This window comes from Rattus norvegicus, chromosome 20 (genome assembly GCF_021556685.1).
Source record: "Rattus norvegicus strain SHRSP/BbbUtx chromosome 20, alternate assembly SHRSP_T2T, whole genome shotgun sequence".
In the NCBI taxonomy this organism is placed as follows: Eukaryota; Metazoa; Chordata; class Mammalia; order Rodentia; family Muridae; genus Rattus; species Rattus norvegicus.
This window is the reverse complement of record NC_141553.1, coordinates 6,994,073-7,016,030: the sequence shown is the minus strand read 5'-3', so window position 1 is coordinate 7,016,030 and position 21,958 is coordinate 6,994,073. Positions and strand designations below refer to the sequence as shown.

At 54.3% G+C, this 21,958-nt stretch overlaps 1 protein-coding gene and 1 long non-coding RNA gene across 6 annotated transcripts in view; one reads left to right on the top strand and one right to left on the bottom strand.

The window, feature by feature from the left end:
• Positions 1-21,958, top strand: part of LOC108349039 (uncharacterized) — a 30,827-nt gene that overhangs the window by 2,169 nt on the left and 6,700 nt on the right. The window lies entirely within an intron of this gene.
• The window catches only part of Scube3 (signal peptide, CUB domain and EGF like domain containing 3), a 31,881-nt gene continuing 11,933 nt past the window's right edge, over positions 2,011-21,958 (bottom strand). The window contains exons 4-23 of one of the 4 annotated variants that reach the window (XM_087597064.1): positions 20,883-21,017; positions 20,004-20,129; positions 19,708-19,824; positions 17,877-17,924; positions 15,999-16,115; positions 14,642-14,764; positions 13,953-14,069; positions 13,137-13,262; positions 12,776-12,892; positions 12,538-12,642; positions 12,204-12,323; positions 11,801-11,959; positions 11,381-11,596; positions 10,880-11,041; positions 10,506-10,673; positions 9,870-10,031; positions 9,365-9,562; positions 8,846-8,998; positions 8,667-8,746; positions 2,017-5,676 (exon numbers count right to left, since the gene is read on the bottom strand). In XM_087597064.1, coding sequence (XP_087453190.1) covers positions 5,527-5,676; positions 8,667-8,746; positions 8,846-8,998; positions 9,365-9,562; positions 9,870-10,031; positions 10,506-10,673; positions 10,880-11,041; positions 11,381-11,596; positions 11,801-11,959; positions 12,204-12,323; positions 12,538-12,642; positions 12,776-12,892; positions 13,137-13,262; positions 13,953-14,069; positions 14,642-14,764; positions 15,999-16,115; positions 17,877-17,924; positions 19,708-19,824; positions 20,004-20,129; positions 20,883-21,017 — 2,699 coding nt within the window. In that variant the 3' untranslated portion in view covers positions 2,017-5,526. 4 annotated transcript variants of the gene reach the window in all.

Genomic DNA, 21,958 nt, shown 5'->3' with positions numbered 1-21,958 from the left:
GTCCTCCTCTTCGTCACACATTTAACAAAAACTCAGAAAGCGTTTGTCTTAAGTAAGAGATGAAAGTTGGCATCTCGCTAAGTAGCCTCAGCTGGCCTGTACCTTCGTCTAGGTAGATCAGGCTAGCCTCCAGCTCACAGATCTGCCTGCCTCACCCTCCCCAAGTGCTCAGATCAAAGGTGTCCCTATTCCCAGCCAAAGCAGTGGTTCTAAGACATCTCAGGTCCGAAGCATTGGCCGGGAGGGAAGCTGTTGTGGAGTGGGATTTTATTCTTTTGATATCGGGAGCCAGATTCAAGGCCCTGTGCACACTAGGCAGAGCGCTACGAGTGAGAGTGAGTAAAGGTCAGAGAGGACGCTGTCAGAGGACGGCTCTCGGCTGCTGTGGTGCAGCGACCTTGGCTCTGGCTCTCGTCCTTCGGTTCTAGAAATGTAACCTTCTACCACACCAAGTCACACTCACAGGAAGTCAGCGCACATACGATAGAATGCTAGTGCGCTGACTCCTCTAGCCACCAGTGGAACAGATCCTCCCCCTTGTTGAGAAATCTGTTTGGACAGTCAGGTAGAATTACAAAGTCACTCGCGTGAACTCTGAGCGTGGCGGCTACTGTCGTCAGGCAAAGACAGCAGCACTGCCTTGCTTGGCACAAAAGAGCAGTTCAGTGATGGTGGCGTGGCCCCACCTAGCTTCGTGACATGTTAAGGAGAAAGCTCAAGATTCTGCTGGGCCAACCCAAATGACTGCTTCAGCAGCCATTTCCCCTGTCCCTCAAGTCACACTAGAGGTGGCGATCCATCTATCTATCTATCTATCTATCTATCTATCTATCTATCTATCTATCTATCTATCCATCCATCTATCCTGACCTGAGGCTGTCATGTATAACGGTTGGGGACCGCTTGCCATGGCCCATAGGCAGTGTGGTGACAGTGGTAGTTGCTGACCCATCCTGCGTTTCAGAACTTTGGTGTCCAAGACCATGTTCCATTGAAAGAGCTGTCAAAAGTGCTAGGAATGGGTCCCCTTCTGTTTGTTTGGTTGGTTGACTTTAGTTTTTTTTTTTGGGGGGGGTCTTTTTTTGGAGCTGGGGACCGAACCCAGGGCCTTGTGCTTCCTAGGTAAGCGCTCTACCACTGAGCTAAATCCCCAGCCCCTTGACTTTAGTTTTTAAGACAGGGTTTCTCTGTGTAGCTCTGGCTGTTTGGGAACTCACTCTGTAGACCAGGCTGGCCTTGAACTCACAGAAGTCTACCGGTCTCTGACTCCCAAGCACTGGGATTAAAGGCGTGAGCCACCACCGCCTGGTGGAATGGGACCCCGAACTACGAATATGTCTGAGCCACTTATATCCTGCCCAGCCTCTACAGATTTTACTGTGGTTAAGAGGAATCATACTGCAAACATTTATTTTTATTGTTTTGCTTTTGTGTTTGATGAGTATGTGTGTGAATGTGTGTGTGTGTGCGCATGCACGGAGAGACATTAGCCGCCCTGGAGTTGAAATTTTAGGTAGTAAAAAGCCTCCTTATGTGGGTGCTGGGAACTGAACTCAGGTCCTACGAAGAGCAGCAAGTGGTCTTAACTGCTGAGCCGTCACTCCAGCCCCAGGAGAACAATACTTTAAATATCCACCCAACCCACCCACCCTCCCCCTTTTTTTTGAGACAGGTTTTCATTATATATCCCTGGCTGACCTGAAACGGTATAGATCAGGATCAGGCTGGTCTCAACCTTAAAGAGATCCTCCTGCTTCTGCTTCCTGAATACTGGGATTGAAGACCTAAGCTGCCATACTCAGCAAAGGGAAGTTCTTGATGATGCTTTTAAAGCTAGACAGGGACAAGAATTTCCAGATATTAAAATCATTAGGAATAAGATAAACTGTGGGAGGAGGGAGCCAGTCTTGTCTGGCAGTGAGAAGACACTTTTTGAGTCTTTAACACCCCCTGCCCCCAGCTATATGTAGGATAAGCCGTTGAGGTAGAGGAAAAGATGTAGGCTAGACCTCGGAGTTTCATTTAGTATTTTAATAATATAAAAAAGACAATACAAAATCCAAACATTCCTTTTTACAAGTTCAGATACATATTTTTCCCCCAAGTGCAAAATACTCTGTGTACCACATTGCTGCTGTCTGTTGTTGGCTGAGATGCTCGCTGTGTGGGAGGCGGTAGAAGGCAGATATAAATACAGTATTTTGAGATCTTTTTCTTTTGCATTAAAAAAAAGCCATCCACGTGATAATTATTCTCTGAAAGTTCCAACTTACATAGAACAAAGTTTTGAGCTTGTTTGTCTCAGGAAGCTGATCGCAGAACTGGGCTTCTAGTCCTTCTAGCTCTCAAAGGATTCCTAGTCGAACGAAATAATGGCAGAAAGACAGAGTGTGCCAGCTTTGAGACAGGTCCAATGTCAAGGTTTCCTTCGTGATGTCTGCTTAAGAAAGGAACCAGGTGGGGTAACATGCTCTGCTCTCCTGCCTTGAAGCTCAGGAGCAAACACAGACCCTTAAATGTGCGATAGCTTTCTCTTACACACGAGATACGACTTCCTAATCCATTTAAGAGTCACCTCAGACATGCACATGGAGAACCCTTCACAGATTCACAAAGACTCATAGGAGCCAGAGCCCAGACCGTACCACTGAACTTGAAGCAATAAACCTGTCCTCTCCACCTCCCGGGGAAATGAGCAGAGGGAGGCCCGATGGCAGTCCTCAAAGGGTCACCGTAGGCATAGGGTGGGCAGCTAAAGTCCAGGCTCTGGTCGGACCTCTCCTGTTACCTCAGGCCTGACGACACAAATAGAGGCAGAGGGCTAAAGAGGCGTCGAGGTGCCTGCTTGACGGTCACTCGCTTGTGGAAGTGGATTCCCACACTGGGACTCAGTTCAGGGCAGGTCTCGTGCTAGGATGGATGAGGTGCCACAGTTATGTGACCCCAAAAGCACCAGAGCTCACAGAGAAGCTTCTGGGTCAGGTCACGAAGGGTTCCTGTTCACACCGTCTCCCCAGCCTCCCACTTCCTCCTGGAAACCTCTTTCGTTCTACCTGTGCAGTCCTAGAAAGTCCCTGAGTTCCTAACTCCTCATTCAGTCCACTGAGCCCCGAGAGTTGGTGCCTCAGGGCCAGGATCCTCTGTAAGCTCTGCCTGGATTCCTAACTGCCAACTCGGTTGGTGCCTCAGGGCCAGGATCCTCTGTAGCTCTGCCTGGATTCCTAACTGCCAACTCGGTTGACAGCTCAAGTGCTCGCTTGATCTCCTCCATCCTCCTTGACATCAGCTAAGTCTAGTGGCTGCTCTCTCCATTAACCAGCTAAGTCTAGTGGCTGCTCTCTCCATTAACCAGCTAAGTCTAGTGGCTGCTCTCTCCGTATGGTGGATCTCATGCGCCACTCCATCAGCCATAGAGTAAATGATTAGAGGAAATGTCTGTGCATGTGTGATGTGTGACGGGAATGCAGAGAAGCTACACCCTAAAGGCACACATTGGGAGGCACTGTCACGGTGTGGCTTTCCAGGAGCTGGGCAGAATGGCAGGGAGAGAGGATCTGCAGTTATCCATGCTCCTATTAGGACGATCAGAGTTGATCCAGGCTGTTCTGGAGCGCTTCTGGGGAAGCACAGACATCCCTCTAAATGCCCAGTCACCCCTTTGTATGAAGCCATTTAACAGCTTTACAATAGCCTCTGACCCCCACCCCACCCTGACCATGTTGGCTAATGTGTCCCGGAAGCTGGCCTTGTTTGCTGTGTGTGTGAGGATCAGACTTTTTGGTAGTTGAAACTCTTGGCAGTTACCTAGAGTTGGACCTGAGGACTCACGGTGGCTGTCCAGGACTCCAGCCTCAGGGGAAGGAGAAGGAACAATTGGGAGACTTTACAGGCAGCAACTGGGTTAAGGGTAGAGCATGGGTAGAGCCTGGGCCCGGGCACAGACGCCTTTCTTCCTTTTGAAACAGTAGTCGAAACAGGCTTGAGTCAGCTCCAGGAGGCAGGCAGCCAGTGTCAGGCACATGTCTGCTTCTTGTTCCTTCACCAGCTTCATACATGGCTAACTATCCAAGTTGAGGCTGCTCCAGCCTCTGGATGTCCTGGGAGCTTTCGCTGGCCATCCTGATGCTCTTCCATGGTATGTCAGGAGAGAGCATGAAGCAGGAAGACAGGTTGTCCCTACTCGCAGGAGATTCCTGACCAGTCCATCTGCATCTGTGACCACGAATCCACAGAGACAGACACAAGGAAGGCAGCATTGGCTCAGGCAGGAAGCCTCTTCCTCCCGCCCCATCACTTTACGGAGCTGGTCTCCGGTGCCTTGGGCGCCTCTGAGGGCTTGCACAGCCGAGGGCTCTGAAGTTCTGGGCGGCCTCAGCTAGGACAGAGACAGATGAGATGCTCTGGCTCTTAAGGCTGCTGACAGTCAGACTGCTGTTCCTCCACTCCCAACACAGCCCTCCTGGGCAGCTATAAATAGGGCTAAGCTAAGAGGAAAAAGAAACAAACAAAAAACCCCTCCCTCTAGACAACACAGAAAGACTCAAAATGATTGCACTTCTCAGATGTGGAGAGGGTGGGCAGGCAGCTTGCCAAGGGCACTCACTCACTCCTCCTGCTGCCCACAGCCTGAAGCTAGAGGTAGGCAGCTCCAGGCTGACTGCAGAGCCCATCCTCTTTGCTGGAGCCCACAAGCCACCTGGGGCTACAAGGGAAAAACAACCGTGGAGCAAGGTCCAGACCCGGAGAGCCAACAGCCAGGTTTCTCTAGGGACAGCACTTAACAGGCTCCCCAGGGAGCCCTTAGGTAGGGTGAGGGCACAGCTGGCACAGAGGGCTGGCAAGGAAAGGGTTAGTGTTTGAGGCTGGCTTCCACTTGTTCTGCAGGGAGCTCCTTTAGGCAATACATTTTCTTTCCTTTGTTTTGGGCAATGTTTTGAAAAGCTGCTTTCTGTCCTGCAGAGCTATCTGAGAGCTTTGTATGTCTGGGGCCCCTGCCTGCTGTTCTCCCTTCCCTGGCAGGGGTTTGCCAGCCCAGCAATATGGAAACTTGTAAACCCTACGGAGTCAGCCCCAGTCAGAGCAAGGAGCTCCACAGATGAGGACACCAACTGTGTGGGCACCCCAGGGCTCAAAGTGTGTGCCCCAGCAGCCCAGTCGGGATAAACCTGCCATGTCAAAGGCTTCTTTGGCAGGACTCTGGGCTGGGAAGAGTCACTCTGGGGATCACAGGCTGCTGAGGGAGGAATCTTTTGGCTCCTGGCTAGCAAGGCACCGCAGTATAATGGCAGAGGGGTAGAGGGTGTCTATTCCTTCACCCCTGGGGGGAACAGACAGCACTGAATGACTTTTCCAGGAGAGAGACAGAAGGAAGGCAAGGTAACTAGAAAGACAGAAGGGGAGAGTGCCTGGTGTCGTGGTATCGCTCCTCCAAGAGGAGAAGACAGTTTGTTGTCTGAGGTCGGGGTGCCAGCTCTGAGGGCCAGGGAGGTGGGAGCTCTGAAACCCGGGTCTCGGAGCCCACAGGCACTATTTGTAAGGCCTCAGGAAGCTGGAGACCTTGGAGCGCAGTAACTTGATGAAGGACTTTGGCAGCATCTCCTTGTGTTTCTCTGTGTACTTGAAGTAGTTTTGGGGGTGGGCCAGGACCTCAAAGAAGGCCTTGATAAGCTTCTTATCCTGCAGAAGATGGCAGGTGGCAGTTGTCAGCTTGGGTGGCATGTGGAAAAGGGAAATACTCAGCAGACCTCCTCCTGTCCAACAGCGGCTCCCACCGAGCATGCCCAGAGGTGAGCCCTGGCCTCCTGTCCCTACCGCCGGCGCCCCAGAACCCTGCAGCCCAGGTAGTGACACAGGCCTAGTCCTCCACTGCTAAGGCCCGGCCCTGACCATTTCCTCAGAGCTACAGCCAACTGTTGACTCTCCCTTCAGTGTATGCCCAGCATCTGACCAGCTTGCCATCCCCACAGCTGTCACACGGAGGGAAGCCACCGTAATCTCTTGCCTGGGCTGTTCCAATGGTGGGTCTGTTCCTTTCCTTTGTTTTATGTGATGCTAAGGGTGGGGCTGAGGCCCTCATACACACTAGGCTAGTGTTCTTTCTTCTCCTAGATTTACTTAGTTTATGTGTATGTCACCTGTGTGTGTGCACCCCATGCATGCCTGGTGCTTGAGGAGGTCAGAAGCGTGTCAGAGTCCCAGGAACTGGAGTTATGGATGGCTATGAACCACTGTGTGCCTCTGCAAGAAGTGACAAATGTTGTTAACTGCTGAGCCGGCTCTCCAGCCCTGGGCAGTTCTGCTGTTAGCAATTCTAGTATTGCTGTAATAGAGTTCTCTTCTAGTCCGTCACTCTGTAATAGCAAGTCTAGTAGTGAGCTCTGTCCCCAGAACTTTCGTTACTTGAGATAGTGTCTCACTCAGTTGCTCAAAGTGGCCTTGAACTTGCTTAGTAGCTCCAAATGACCTACAACATGCCATCCTCCTGCCTCAGCCTTAAGAATAACGAGGATTAGAGGCGTGAGCCACTGGGCCTGGGTTTGATGCCCTTGTTTCTATCCTTGGTCCACTGTAGATTTTTCTCCTCACAACACCCACAGTGGGGTGTTTAATTAGTCTACTTTATGTTTGAAACACATGTTCTGTTCTCTGCTTTCCATTTGCTGAGATGAGATGCTGTTGTCTTGGGTGGGGTAATCTTAAACCTCTGGGTTCCAGTGACCCTTGTGTTTGAGCTGCCTCAGGAGCCGAGCCCACAGGCAGGTGCTATTGTGTCTGCAATAAGTTTATTCTCTTTATAGCGAGGACAGAAGTCAGCCCCAGGAGCCACACCAGGGCCTTGTGTCTGACAAACGTTTCTCTGCCATGGATTACACTCCAGGCCTGATTTCTTTCCTCACTCACAGTAAAAGCCAGGTCCCTAGTGTGCACGCTAGCTATGTGTCATTTGTGTCCTGCTTCCCTCTTCTCTTCCTCACCTTGTGGAAGGATGGCAGTCTTGGGGACCTTAAATACACTGCACTACTGCTGTACTCACTGGCCTGGACCACTTCTTGGCCATCCGACAGGTCCTTTCAGAGCTTGCCTTCATAGGTCTCCAGCCCGCCTCTCTATAGTGCCAGGCACTGCCCCTTAAAACTCCTCTCTAGGCTGGCGAGATGACGTATCAGGAAAGGCCCCGACCACCACGCCTGACAACCTCAGTTTGATTCCCAAGACCCATGGCATGGGAGGAAAGAACCAACCCCTCCAAGTTGTCCCCTGACCTCTACATACACACACGTACACACAACCCCATGCCCTCAGAGACCCAGCAATACAGTCCTGGTTTCTAGGTTGCACACTAAGACTTCCAAGATAGTTGGGGCTTCCGGCCTCTTAACTCCACTCTAACTAAGACAATTGTACTATATTGTCCTTGTTTTGAGACAGAGTCCCACTGTGTGGCCAGGGCTGGACCTAGAACTCTCAGAGATCCTCCTGTCTCTGCCTCCTGAGTACTGCGATCAAGGGTGTGTAGCCCCAGCTCCAGTGTGTTCGCACCGCTTTGTGAAATACAGTTGCACAGGGCATTTGACTTGCTGTTTGAGATGGAGTCCAGCGTGTTGCCCAGGCTGTTTTCTTTTCTTTTCTTTTCTTTTCTTTTTTTTTGGAGCTGGGGACTGAACCCAGGGCCTTGCACTTGCTAGGCAAGCGCTCTACCACTGAGCTAAATCCCCAACCCCTCAGGCTGTTTTCTTAATCCTTGGGCTCAAGTGATCCTTCTGCTTCAGCTCCTGAATAGTCGGGGCCACATGTGTGCACCTTCACACCCAGCGACACTTGGTTTGAAATAATGGCTTGGGGCTGGAGAGCCAGCTCAGAGGTTAAGAGCATATACTGTCCTTGCAAAGATGTGGGTTTAGTTCCCAGCAGCCATACTAGGTGGCTCACATGGGTTCAACGCCATCCCCAGGGGGACCTGACCCCTCTGACCCCTCTGTGCTCACATATACACAGTCATACAAATAGCTATCATTAAAAATAGCAAAGTAAAAAATAACAGTTGAAGGGTCTTAGTGTACAGCCCTGGCTGTCCTAGAACTCCACAGGTAGACCAGGCTGGCCTTACACTTGGAGACCCATCCACCTATGCCTCCTGAGTGCTGGGATCAAAGGTAAGTAACACCACGGCAGGCGAGACCCACAGACCCACGGTAGTGTTTGTTCCTCCACGTTAGAAATATTTCTTTTCCTCTGGGCCCGTGATCCCACCTGGCACTTAGCTGGAAGCAGGGGAACCTGGAGTTCAAGGCCAGCCTGGACTCTTAAGACTCCGTCTCCAAGGGGTTGGGGATTTAGCTCAGTGGTAGAGCGCTTGTCTATCGAGCGCAAGGCCCTGGGTTCGGTCCCCAGCCCCGAAAAAAAAAAGAAAAAAAAAAAAAAAAGACTCTGTCTCCAAGAAGTAAACAACACATCATTGTGCAGTTTACCTTCTCTGCGTCTCTCGATGGACGGGCATCTCCTGCCCTCCCCTCAGGGTGATGCAGCATGCTGACACTGGCTCTGTGAGCTGGGGATGAAGAAAGTGCATACCTCACAGAGCCAGGGGCAAGGCATGCTATACTTAGTGCTTTGCCTGCACACTGGTGCTCGCCCGTTTACGCCAGCACCGCAGTGATATCACTTGCCTTTAGGATCTCCTGGTGGTTCTCAGAGGCGTACAGCCGGCCATCCCGCACTATATCTTCCACCAGCTGCTCATAGTCCTCTGTGAAGCCAACAAGGTTGGGGACTGAGCTGGGAACTGTGGTCTCCTGGTTCCCTCGCAAGTCCCGCCCACCTCGCCACCTCTCCTGTCCTTGCTCACCATCGTAGGTTACATAGGGAATCTGAAAACCACGCGCGCTGTTGGCCTCGCTGGTCTTGAAGTTGATCCAGAGTTTCCTGGACCGGGCGGTGAAGGCGATGGGCCGCTCGTATGTCTGGCAGGTCTCATACGTGGTGATGGAGGATGGGGAGGCTGGCAAGGCAAACATTAGGTCAGAAGAGTAGTAAGGCTGTGAGCCATTCTGACAGAGGCTCCCCCCGCCCCACAAACACACAGCTGGCTGCACACCCACTTCCACCATCAAGGCTGACTACTGCACAACCACATGTGTGTTAAAATTGACATTTACAGGATGAGAACAGCAGAGAGGCTAGGGTTAGACAGGCAGCAGCACTGGCAAACCAGCCCCAGGACTGGCTTCTTCACTGCAGCCCACCAAACCTGCCCCACATGTCCTCTGCTAGCTTCTGTCCCCCAAGGCTCCTATCCTATTTGCTCTCATTGGTTCCCAACCAGATTCCAACCGCCCATGCCCGAGCCAGCTCTGCAGTCACCCACAGTTCTTTCTCATGACCAGGACGTCCCCACACTCGTCCTCGGACGGCAGGAAGATTTCAGGGACCACAATGAGGATCTTGCGCTTGGGTGGGGGGTTGATGTTCCAGATGCACTCCACACCAGCTGGGTAGTTACCCGGGTAGTTGGGAGACTCGATGTAGCCAGTGAACTCACCCAGCTCCCCGCCACACTGCCTATCTGCAGCCATAGCCCAGTGGGGAGAGCAAGAGAGAGATGAGAGTCAGTGGGGAGCCACGCTGAGCAGGCTGAAGAGCTGGAAGGTGGAGGATGGATGCGGATGGTGGACCATGCTCTTCGGGGTTCTGGGTCCACCCTCCTCCTTGCCCATCCGGTATCTAAAAAGATGCTACCGGCCTCACCCTGACAGCTGGCCGCGGCCCACCCACTCATCAACCCTGCTTCTGCTGCTTTACCACCACCCCCCTTTCCATGCACATGGTTCCAAGATCTCTCCCCACTTCCCACAGCCTCGCTGGCCGCGTACTCTTGCACTGGGCCACACTGGTAGAGCCATCGAAGTCCGTGCTTGTATTTCCTGGGCAGCGGGTGCAGAAGTTCTGGCGGAAGTCTGGCTGGTAGGAGCCCACAGCACAGCGGATACAGCGATGGATGCTAGTGTTGTAGTAGTGGCCCGGGGAGCACTGGACTGCAGGCCAGAGGGGAGAGGGCAGAAGCTGAGATGGTAGGAAAGTAGGCATCTGGGCCACAGAGAGGCAGGCATTTGTCACAGAGAATCCTGACATCAAAGACTCGCAAGTTTCTTAGGGTCCCTACCATTCCCAGCCATGGTCTAAGGCCAGGGAAGAGACTTTCCAGAGTGGCTGGCTACAGCACCCTCCTCTTCCTGCAGGCCATGAGCAGTGTCAGTCTGATATAGGAGCCCATTAGGGGACGGAAGGGAATGGCCACCCAATCTGGACGGGGTGTCGGGGTGGTTAGTCGCTTTGTATCCCCAGGGCTGGCTCTGAGAACAAGACGGAGTAGTTAGGCAGGCAGCTGGGTCTCCCCTTTTGGGGGTTAGAAGGTCGGATAACAGACGCAGGCCTGCAGAGGGGTTTGGAGATTTGTGGAGGGCAGCTGGGGACAGGGAGGCCCTCGGGAGTAAATATAACCTGCTCACCTTTGGTGTCACAGTCCTGGAAGGAGACTGCCCCCTCGTGCTTGGTAGTGAGGCCTCCGCCACAGGGGAAGCACAGGGTTCGTCCTGCTTCGGGCTGATAGGTGCCACGTGGGCAGGGCTGGCAGGGCTTAAATCCATCCCCTGAGTGTTGACCAGGTGGGCACTGACCTGCAGTGAAGCAAGGTCCCAGCTCTGATGGGGTTGACCCTGACTCACTCCATGGGATCACCCAGTCCTAGGGAGCAGAGGCTTACAAACAGGACATCAACTAGGACACTGGCCTGGAGCCTGGGCCTGCCCTTTGGGAAATCCCATGCCCATGGGCATCCCAGTGCCCACCCTCGCCCATTCTGTGTTGTTTGTTCCCCTGGCACCTGCACACGTGGTGACGTTGGTGGCTCCAAGAGGCCCGTGGGCATCACTCCCAGGGCAAAGGTCGCAGGAGAGCTGCCCTTCCCTCTCCTGGAAGGTGCCCGCTGGGCATGGCACACACTGCTCCGTCTGGCCGTGGTAATACGTTCCCTGCGGGCAGCTGACTGAGGGAGAGTCGGCCGCGCTAGCCACCCCCCATCTCCCACCACCCAGGCCTAAGACCCCCCTTCCCGCTCCTCTGGACATGGGAGATCTATTAGGGAACGAGCGGAATCCTGCTTGGAGAGATAGGGACGTCAAGTCTGTGTGCAGGAGAACTGCTGGCCCTGCCTGGTACCCTAGATTTCAGCCTAGGACTGGGAAAAGGAGGCCCGTGGACAGGGTCTTTGCTACCTCATGTTTTGAGAGCTTCACCTGAGGCAAGGGGTCCTGCTCTGCTCTGAGCCAGGGCCAAGCTGGGCTTCCCCACTCCCACCCCCTTGCCTCCCAGCCAGCTCCCTTACCACACTTGGTGCCTGCTCGGTGCTGCCCGGGTCGGCAGACCTCCACTAGCTCTGCTCGGTCCCCAGCTGCCAGGCCTGGCTTGTGGGCTAGCTCATAGTCAAGGCCGGCCAGACGCAGCAGGAACCGGTCCTGGTTGATGGACTTTCTGAGCATCTTCAGGGACCCTTTCAGCCTTCGTTCCATCCGCTGTCGGAGGCAAGTCAGCCCACAGCCAGCTAGTGATGGATGGATGGACGGATGGACGAGGAAAGAGCGCTCAGAGCAGAGGGCAGCGGACAGGGCAGCCCTGGAGCTTGCTACTTCCTGTTACACAGGCTCAGAGTTCAGATGCTCCCTCCCCTTGGCTTTTCTCTCTCTCTTGGATCCAGGCTGTGTCCCCTCCTCTTTGGCCCTCCACCCAACAATGTCCCTTGGCCTACCTGTCGTTTCTTCTGCTCTGACCTCAGCTTCTAATTCCAGGGTGAGTCGGGTAACCTCCTTGCCTGGAGGGGTCCGGGCCCGTCTGCCCTTGCCCTTCCGAGAAGAGTCACACTTAAGATGGATAAAGGTGACCTGGCAGTCAGAGCAGGAGGCACCACCTAGAAACAGAGGCCTTGTCAGCCCCAAACTGTAGCTCCTACTGTAGACAGAATTCTCCCTCCTGGCTCTCATTCCTCCGTCCACTCCAGTCAGCCCTGAGCCCACCTCTCAGGGCTCCAACCTCTCCTGGGCCTCTCCCATTTCTGCCCACAGCTCAGGGCACAGGTGAATGAATCACTGACAGAGGGGCCAAGAGATGGGGGGGGTATGATTTGGTGGAAGCCATGGGAGGAAGGTTCAGACCTGGCCCCGGGGTTCTGCCGCTGGCCTCCTCCGCTTTGCCTTTGTTTCGCAGATGCAGACGACATTTGGTGTCCTTGATCTTGAAGGAGGCCCTCTGCTTGACTGGCAGCACTGCAGCCTCTAGAGGGGTGAGAGAAGTTAGCACAGCCAGGGCTAGGGAGGCTGCTGTGGGAGGGCGGCTGCAAGCTGAGCCATGAGGTTTAGCTGAAGCAGGATCATGAACGCCAAGGGCATTGATGGAAGGGCTAAGGAGCTAGGCTTCGAAGCCAGAGTAACACAGGAAATAGAGGGAAGGCAGGCCAGGAAGTGGGAGGGCTTCTGGGTAGATGCTCACCATGGCAGGAGTTGGAGATGGTGCTGTTGCCCGGGTGAATGGCTCGACCTGCAGCAGCTTTAGGGCTCGGGGTACCGCAGCTCACTGTGAATCCGTTCTCTGACTCTGAGAGAAGGGGACTATCACAGCTCTGACCCGCCCCTCAACCCCCAGTGGTCGGAGTTGTCCCTGGGAACAGAGGAACTGTCGAACAGCCAGTCTCCCCTCCCTTCTCCCCAAAGCCCCACCCTCCCTATACCTGGTAAGAACCGGGCGCGGGAGGGGCAGGTCAGGGCACAGGTATCCTTCTTGCCCGAGCGACTGCAGCTGAGCATGGCTTTTGAGGCTCCAGAACTGCTCTGGCACTTCACTGGCTCTAGGAAGGGAAGCAAGGTCTGAGAATGTGGAACATCCCTCGTCTACCTGCTCCCTCAGACGGCTAATGCGGAAAAAGACTGTCTACATGCCCAAGGAGACACGGCACATTTTAAACCAGAAATGTCTTGTCTAACCCAGCTGGCTATGTTCCCCCACCCCTCTCCCCTCACACCTTCCCACCAGACCCCAACCTTCCCCTGAAATAGCATTGCCAGGTCTGTCCAGCAGAGGGCGCCACACACCTGTGCAATCCTTTCCGTTCCAGTGGAGGCGGCCCTGGCCTGCCGGGCAGGTACACTGATAGCTGCCTGGGGTGTTGATGCAGCCAAAGCGGCAGCCCCCCTTATTGATGCTGCATTCATCCACATCTGTGGGAGGAGTCAGAAAACACTGCCAGTGGTGCAGGCATAAGAGCCAGGGACTGGGCTTCGAGGGAGGAGCTGAGCTAAGCATGGTAACTGACTACCTTATAGAGACGACTATGTATTTACAAATCTGTCTGGTAGGTAGGTCTCACGTTAAACATTCTCGCAAATATATGAGACGGTTCTCTGGGCTGCGAAGAGCTCAAACTTCTTTCCCTTCTCTACAGTCAAAGTCGCTGTTGAGCAGGGGCCAGTCCAACCAGATGAAGGTTTCAGAGCCTTCCTCTCTTTCCCTCTCACTGAGCCACAGACTGAGGGCGGTCTCTGGGCACAGCCAAGGGAATGCAGGGTAGAGTTAGGCATGGGAGTGTGCCACCTGTAGCCGCAACCCTTGAGAAGTGAAGGCAGGAGGATCGGGTTCAGAGTCACCTCTGACTACACGTGTGTCGAGGCCATCCTGGGCTCCGTGAAACCCTCAAACAAACATCTCGCTGCCAGGATGCTACTCTCTGGTACCCTGTCTCCCAGCTGCCCTTTGGAAGCTGCCTTCTGTTTTACACGTTGGATGACACATGACACATGCACCCAGTGGTTTCTCATTACAAGCCAGCATGGGAACATCAGACATTTGGGATGTGAAGGGGCGAGGAGCTGGGGCAGCTTGGAAGCAGGGGTGTGAGCTTGCTGGCTTACCCCCACAATGAGAGATGCCATACAGAAGGTAGCCTCGATGACAGAGACACTGGAAGCTTCCCGGAGTGTTGACACACATGTGGTCACAGGTTCGATCAAAGGAACACTCATCTATATCTGGAACAGCAAGGAGTCTGTCTTGGGGAACCTGAGCCAGGCTCAGGTAAAGGACTCTGATGCTGAAAGAGACCCTGGACTAACTCCATGTCCGTGGCTGAGCACAGACAACTCCCTCTGTGCCCTTTGTCTGGGGGTTTGGGTTTTTGTTTGTTTGGGTTTTGTTTTGTTTTGAGACAGGGTTTCTGTGTAGCTCTGGCTGTCCTGGAACTCACTCTGTAGACCAGGCTGGCCTCGAACTCAAAGAGATCTGTCCGTCTCTGCCTTCCAAGTGCTGGAATTAAAGGTGCAGCACCACGGCCCAGCACAGATATGTCAGGGTCTCGAACCCGTGGGCCATGCTATAGCATGTGCAGCCTAGCTGCAGCAGGCCACACCTGGACAAATCCGGATTGTGGTAAAAGCTCTCTCTCCCCTTGCCTAGCTGTGTGCTTCAGAAAGGAGCTGGCCTGCAGGAAGGAAGGTCCTTTGCCTGTCTGCAGCATAACCCTGGCTGTAGAGACGTTCCTGTGTCTATGGTCACTTGGACTCTGGCGTCCCCGAAGCCCTCTCCCCTTGGGCAGGCTGCTCACCCTGGCAGCTCCTCTCGTTGATGAGAAGCTTGTAGCCCTTCTTACAGCTGCATTCAAAGCTGCCCACTGTGTTGCGGCAGATGTGGTCACAGCCCCCGTTGTGTAAGCGGCACTCGTCTATGTCTGGGGACGCAGACAAAACAGAACGGAGGACAATATTGAAGGCTAAGAGCAAAGGAACAAGATCTCTTCCTCACAGAGACAAGGAAAATCAAGGAGGACCCTGGCCTGTCCCTTTTAACTTGGCTGTCACCTTCTGCCCCATGCCTTCCCTGCTTAGGGCATCTGGTCATTAGTGACACCATCTCTTCTGATGCTGAGTCTAAGCCAACAGGGAACAAGTGTCCAGAGTTATGGGAGCAGGTGGTCACTTGACCTCCAGGCTGCCCCACATCCCCTACTGTCCAGCTGACAGCCATTCCCAAGACTTAGGTAGGGTTCTCCTTTCCTGTCACAAAGACTGGGCCCTGGTCATGTGGAGAGCTAAAGGGACTTACTGTAAAGGGGCAGCCTTCAGAGAGGGGCTGGTCTGAAGAGGCTGGGTAGAGAGGACTTCTGAGAGAGAGGGAGGAAGGCTGAGGACGAGGGAGATGGGGGGCCAGGCAGGGGACTGGACTGGCGAGGTCTGGAGAGGCTCGGAGCCTGGCAGTTTTTGGTAGTAGAGGGAAAGGGGCAGCTTCCTTCCTGAGGTCAAGTTCCCCAAGCTGGTGGCAGACAGGACCCAGGCTACTTACCACTTGTGGAGGGGCGGGGCAGGGACTTCTTTTGGCCTACCTGCCAACAGCCCTTCCCAGCAGGAAACCTCTCAACTGCGGCTGGCTGACCTGCTGCCCCTGCCCTCCCCCTTCTGCAGCTGTTGGGCCAAAAGACACAAAGAAGGAACCCGGCACTACTCAGTCCCCACTCCTCCCCAGTGGAGGACCCGATGGACATGAGGAGTCAGCGTTTTTCAAAATGGCTACCCTCCCCTTTTCTTTCCCATCTTTCCCCAAATCCCAGCTAACTGGCAGGAGGGGTGGTGCAGGGCGGAAGCCATAGGGAAAGCTAAACCAAAAGGTTCCCACATGGCAAATTCTTCTAATTATTACAACCCATTCATCTCTGCAGTACACCTAAGAGCCAGGGTGGTGGAGGAAGCCATGACGGCATAGCATGGAGAAATGGGGATGAGAGTAGGAACGGGGAGCCCAGGCCAGGGGGCAGCAGAGTGGTAGCTGGACTTCTGTGCCCTTTGGACTGAGGTGAGAGAGGCTAACAGGAGACAACCTTAGCTCTGACACTAAAGAGCAGTTAGAGATGTGGCAATAGAAGTATTCTCTCATCTCCCAGGGATGTAGAGGTCTCTCTGAGGTCTCACCTTTGCAGGTCTTTCTGTCTGGCTGCAGCATGAAACCCACAGGGCAGCTGCAGTGGACGCCGGTCGCTGCATCGTGACACTTACTGTCACAGCCTCCGTTGTTGACGGCACAGGTCTCTGTTGATGGAGAAGTGGGTGGTAATAGGGTTAGTAGCCTAGAAGAATGCCAGACTCAGGTAGCAGGGGCCTGAGGGAAGGCTTCAGCCACCTCACTGGGGTAAGCAGGAGCATTAAGCGGAAGCTCCAGCCTCCCCTTCCTCCCGATGCCCACCCCTCACAAGTGCAGGAAGCGCTCGCTCCACATCCCTGCCCCCTACTTGATTGAAACAAGGTGGACAGCAGTGAGGCAGGTACAAGCCAGAGCTGTCAGGCAGGAATGTGCTGGGGGCAGGGAAGCAGGAGATGAAAGCCAAAGAGGGCTTGTCCCAGGCCTGAGCTTCTCCTGTTAGCATCAGGGCCTGCCAGGGAGCAGAAGGGGCAGCACCCCAGTTTCTTCCTATCTCCGGGATGGGGGTGTGTGTTGGTGGCGGACCATCTCCTAAAAGGCCTGGTGGAAAGAGCATCTCAAGACCCCAGGGCTGCCCATCAATCCATCCCCCTCTGACATTGCAGCCCTGGGTTCTGCTCCTTTATCTCCTTCCCAAATCCTCGCGTCTTCTGGAAACAGGCTGGCTCTCTGAGTCTCTGATTTTCTGATGAGATAATGGGGGGGGGCACTAAAGGAGAAAAATCCAGAGAGAGGAGAGGAAGACAGAAGAGAAAACTCAGAGCCTTGTTCTCTCTCTCCTGTCTCTCAGGTCAGGTCTCTCCTGTCAGCTCAGTTGGCTGAGAGGCCAGAGCAGGAGAACAGACTTAATCAGCACTTTGGAGGGGAGTTCAAGGGAAAGCCATCAGCCCCAGGAGAGCAAGGGCCTGGCATGGGGACTGAGTGCTGTGGCTTGTCCTAGGTACCAGGCCTTCTCACTTTGGCATCCTAAGGTCTGCATGGGACAAGAGACAAGAGTTGTTCTAAGAATGAGGATCTCAGGGCTCCAAAAGAAGCCCACCTCTGCCTGGAAGTCCTTGGCCTGCCCTGGTCCCTGCTAAAGTCCAGGCTCCCCCAAAAGTGCTCTAAGTATGGAAGGAGGGCTCCCAAGGCCTGGAGTAGCACAGTAGTAGGGACAAGATACTGTCTATGTGTAGATCTTGGAAGCATCCAGGATTTGTGCACCCGAATTCACATGCTATTCACCCCAGACTAAACCAAGAAGCTAGGCAGAGTTGCCCAGCTCTGCAGGACAGTGACTAAGTTCAAGGAGGGGGCCACAGCTCGCCCTGTCCCTCATGCCAGGCACGGACCACATGCTAATCACATCCGAGAGAAGGAAGACTGTCATTCCCCTCCTGCAGAAGAGTGGCCCAAGGGTCAGAGGAGACGGAGCTCACTTGAGACTGGCTGGTGAGGTGACAGAGCTAGGATGTAGACTCAGGTCTACAGAACCCAGAGTCAGGTAGAAATCACCAGCTAATGCTGGTGACATGCTAATAGAAGGAACCCAAGAAAGATGACCTACAGAGAGCATGGATGGCATCAAACTCTGATACACTCACTTATCAGCGGTATAGTGGGGACAGTGGGCAAGAGGGCACTGGCTGCACTGACCAAGGGGTGTAGAGGGCTGGGAGGAACTGGGGCAATGAGAGGCAGAGAAGGAGGCACGAGGAAGGAAAGCCAGGAACCAGAAAGATGAGCAGCACAAAGGTTCCTAGGTTCACCTGATGGGCCCAGAGCGCACACTGCCAGAGGAGCCCTTCTGGGCATGCAGTTAGTGGGAGCCCCAGCGGGTTAGCCCTTCCCTAGCAAGCTGGTGAGTGCAAGCGGAGAGCAGACATATTTACCATTAGAAACGGCCTGAGTGGGCCCGTGCTGCTCTAGGCGCCTTTCCCCTGTTTGACATTGTAAAAAAGCTGTTTAGATTTGGGGCAGGGCCCACCCCACACCCTCCACCCTGAGAGTCCAAACCACTAGCCCCATATGGTGATCCCAGGGCTCCCAAATTAGCCTCCTTCCTCAGTCTTGTCCTACCTGGTACCCTCAAAAAAAAATCAAGCCCCATCAAGGGACCATAAAACAGATGCCAGGTCTCCGAGAGAGCAGCTGTGGGTCCAACCCCACACAGCATGTCAGGCAAAGGTGGCATGGGATGTCAAGTTCGCATTTCGCCACCTCTGAAATCCTTTCTCCCCATCTCCCCACTCAAACTGCACCTCCCCGTAACCCCAGACATTTCCTCCTGCCGAGGCTGCAAGAAAAATGAAGTCCAAGGCAAGTAGGTTCATTCCCTCAGGGCAAAGGGAGAATGATGGAAAGGGAGCAGCCTCACTCGCTTGCTCTGTCCTGTCTTGTTAGCTGCTGCCCAGAGGATTCACTGGGTCAGGGAAGTCCAGCTTGACAACAGGCATTTTCAAAAGGCAGCCATGTTTGAGAACATTGGAATGGAAACCCAAGAAAACCATGTGTCCGCACCCCCCCGCCGGGGTCTCTGTCCTGCCTCATGCATCTTCTCCCTAGGGACCGCATGCAGTTTCTTCTGGAAGAATCTGGGGCTATGTGGGTGTGTCCAGGGTGGTGGGAGGTTTGCGAAGCAGAACTACTAGCCCTGTCAGGAGAATAAGAAAGGGGCTGGACCAGCACAGAGAAGGCAACAGAGAGACCTGAGCCTGTCTTAGGGCTCTGAAGAGGCAGAGAGCAGAGCAGGAGAGCTTAGACCTCGGCAGTACTTTGAAGCCATGTGTGGAGCCCATCTGCTGCCCTGTCCTGGGGCTGCAGTGAAGAGACAGGGACAAGGGACGGACCAGTTCTTAACCTGAATTTGCCTTGGACACATGGGGCTTCACAGAGCATGTGTGCCCACCTTTCCTTCCTCAGCCCGTGTGGCTCACCAGACACACACCTCCATCAACATCAGTACCACAGAGCAAGCTCACACACCTCTGGCTGGCTTGAGACCCTGCCTCACACCTAGCCAGAGCCCCTCCCTTCATCTCCCACTTCTCTAAGGAGATGTCCGGTAGCAAAGGGGTGAGGAATTTGAGGTTAACTTTAAGGACTTAGCTCATTCAGGGTACCTGGAGACTCTGGTCAGACCTAGGAACTCAGGGGAAGGGTCTCGGGCCTGAAGGGAGGGAAGGCTGCAGCAAGGGAGGGTGTGGGCAGCCACAGGCACAGTGGATGCTGGCTGGGAGATGGGACTAGGGCATCAGGTGAGGGGTAAGAAGCAGGTGTGCCGGGGTAAAGAAGAAGGGGTTGGGGGGACTGGAGCCACCCTCCTTACTCAGCCCAAGGCTAACTGCTCTGGAAACATACTGTGCCCTGGCACCAGTTCCACAGTGGAGACACTGGCTGTGGTAATTCCCCCTCACCACGCTAGTCAACCAGAGCCTGGATCAACAGCTCAGCTGAAGTTATGGTTTCAGCCTTGGTTGGCCAGCACCCCTGCTAATGGCTGCTAAACTGGTGATGCTTCAGCATGGGAGGAAGAGGAGGGTGAGACTCCCGGGGAGGGCAGATAGTCAGGTGTGCCCTTTAGTCTCTCAGAGTGGTCCTTCAGCCTGGTTCCCACATCAGTAACTCTAGCACCTACATTCCACCCCCAGGGTCTCCCCCTCCAGCCCCACCCCCAACCCCCACCCGCCAGGAGTGGCTTGAGTTGTTCCTGGCCCCACCCACCAATGCATGTCTTTCCGTCCGTATGGAGCACAAACTTGACGTGGCAGCCGCACCGAGGACCCTGCTCTGTGTCATCGCATGTGTGCTGGCAGCCACCGTTACCGTAGTTGCAGGTCACTGCACAGAGGGAGGAGACATATCGGCCTGCTTGTCCCTCATGCAGCAGGTCTGCGTGGGGAGAAAGCCACCCCTTTCCTCACTGTGCCCCCTCCCAGTCCTCTTTCCTCCCACCCCTGCCCTCTGGCTACTGAGACCCCACACCCTCCTGTTCCCCACTCCCCTGCCTCACGTCTCACATTTACAGTCCCGTTGGTTCTTGGTGAGCTCGAAGCCAGGGCGGCATTCACAGGCAATGCCCCCCTTCGGAGTCTCCCGGCAAATGTGGGCACAGCCGTGGTTCTTGTTCATGCAGTTCATTCCTTCTAAAAAGGGAGGAGAGGCTGACGCTCCATCTGCACCCGGAGGCCTCAGTGGGGTGAACCATTGTGGCTAAGGACGCTCATAAGGACCAACCAAGCCTGCTACTCAGAGGTTCTCAGCATCTAGGAAGGGCCCAGAAAAACTAAAACAGGATCTCTTCCCTCCAAGTGCACACTGAGACAAGAAAGCATTAGAAGATAAAACAGCCATCAGACTGAGGGTTTCTCTGTAGCCAGGCTGTACTGCAACTCACCCTCCAGACCAGGCTGGCCTTGAACTCACAGATCTGCCTGCCTTTGTCTACCATGTGCTGGGATTAAAGGTGTGAGCCACCACACCTGCCTAGACCACACATTTTATTAAGCTTCTGCCATAGGCAAGGTGGCATGCTAGGTGACAAGGACACAAAGGCAAATTAAACCCAGCTGCTGCTCTCAGAATATCAAAATCCGATGAGGGAATGAGCCATTGATCATGGAAGGGGACACAGGTGAGGCTGTCTCAGAGAAGTAGCAGCTTACAGACAAATGCTCACCAACAGAAACTTGCTTCACCTTGCAGCTGGACCAGAGAATGCCCCCAAGGTAGCTTCTGTCCATTCTGCAGACTTGTCTCTGTGTCTAACATGAAACCCTCAGGCTGTGAGTCAGAGAAAGGGTAGAGGGGAGGAACCTAGAGTGTGGGACGGGGAGTGCTGAGGGAAGGAAGGTGGGGAAGAGAAGCCTGGGGACCTCAGGCAAAGGCCCTGGGCTGACCTTCTGGCCGCTGGATACAGGTGTGCTGGTTGTCACTGAGGAAGAAGCCATCTCGGCAGTGGCATTCATAGCTGCCCATCATGTTGACACAGCTCTGCTGGCAGCCCCCATTGCCCTCTGCACACTCATCCACGTCTGTGAAGACAGGAGACTGGTGGGACTGTGGTAGCAGCATAGACTGAGGGCACACTGAAGAACATGTACACACACACACACACACACACACACACACACACACACAGGCCCACCCTTAGCAAGCACTCCTTGTCCCTTGTCAGCTAAAACTCCCATGAGTGTGAAGATGCACCTCTGTCCAGAGCTAAGGTAGGGCAGGTAACACCCAAACCTGGCCAGCCAAGGTAAGGACTGGACTCCTCACCCACACTGAGGAGACTGGGTCTGACTCCTCCAACCTGCATTCTCTCCCCAGGGCCCACATGGCAGCCAACTGCCTGAAATTCCAGTTCCAAGGAACCCAGTGTCCTTTCCTGACCTCCACAAGCACATGCGTGGTACACAGACACGCGTGCATGCACATGTGTGGGTACTAGTCCTGCGGAGCGGCAGTGGTGCTGCACTCGGGATGGAGGCTAGCCCTGATGAGCAGCCAGGAACCAGGGAACCTGGAGATGGCTCTTTTCTCAGATAGCGGTATGGCTGAGGTGCCAAAGATGGAGGGAGTGGCCCCCGAGCCACAGGTCCTCGTGGGGCAAAGGCCGTTTCTGTGGACTGGCCACAGCCTCAGCCTTCCCTTCCCCCAGGCCTGGGCTCACCGCCATATTCCCTAGTTTTTCTCCTATTTTGGTTTTATTGGCAGTGTGGTGTGGAAGGGTGGGGAAGGTGGCCAGGCCTCACCCTGAATGGGAGAGGGGTAACAATAGGGTGTCCCATAAGTCACCCTGGGAGTCTCACTTCTGTGTCTGCACTCTGTCCTTATCCTGGCCACTCCCCTCCCGTCCCCTATTTCTTCTTTAGGAAACTGAGGCCCTTAAGTTTTCTTGTTTTCCCTAAGAGTTAGAAGGGATGGTTGAGGCTATGAACCCTCACCTTAAACAGGCCTTTGTAACTCTGACCCC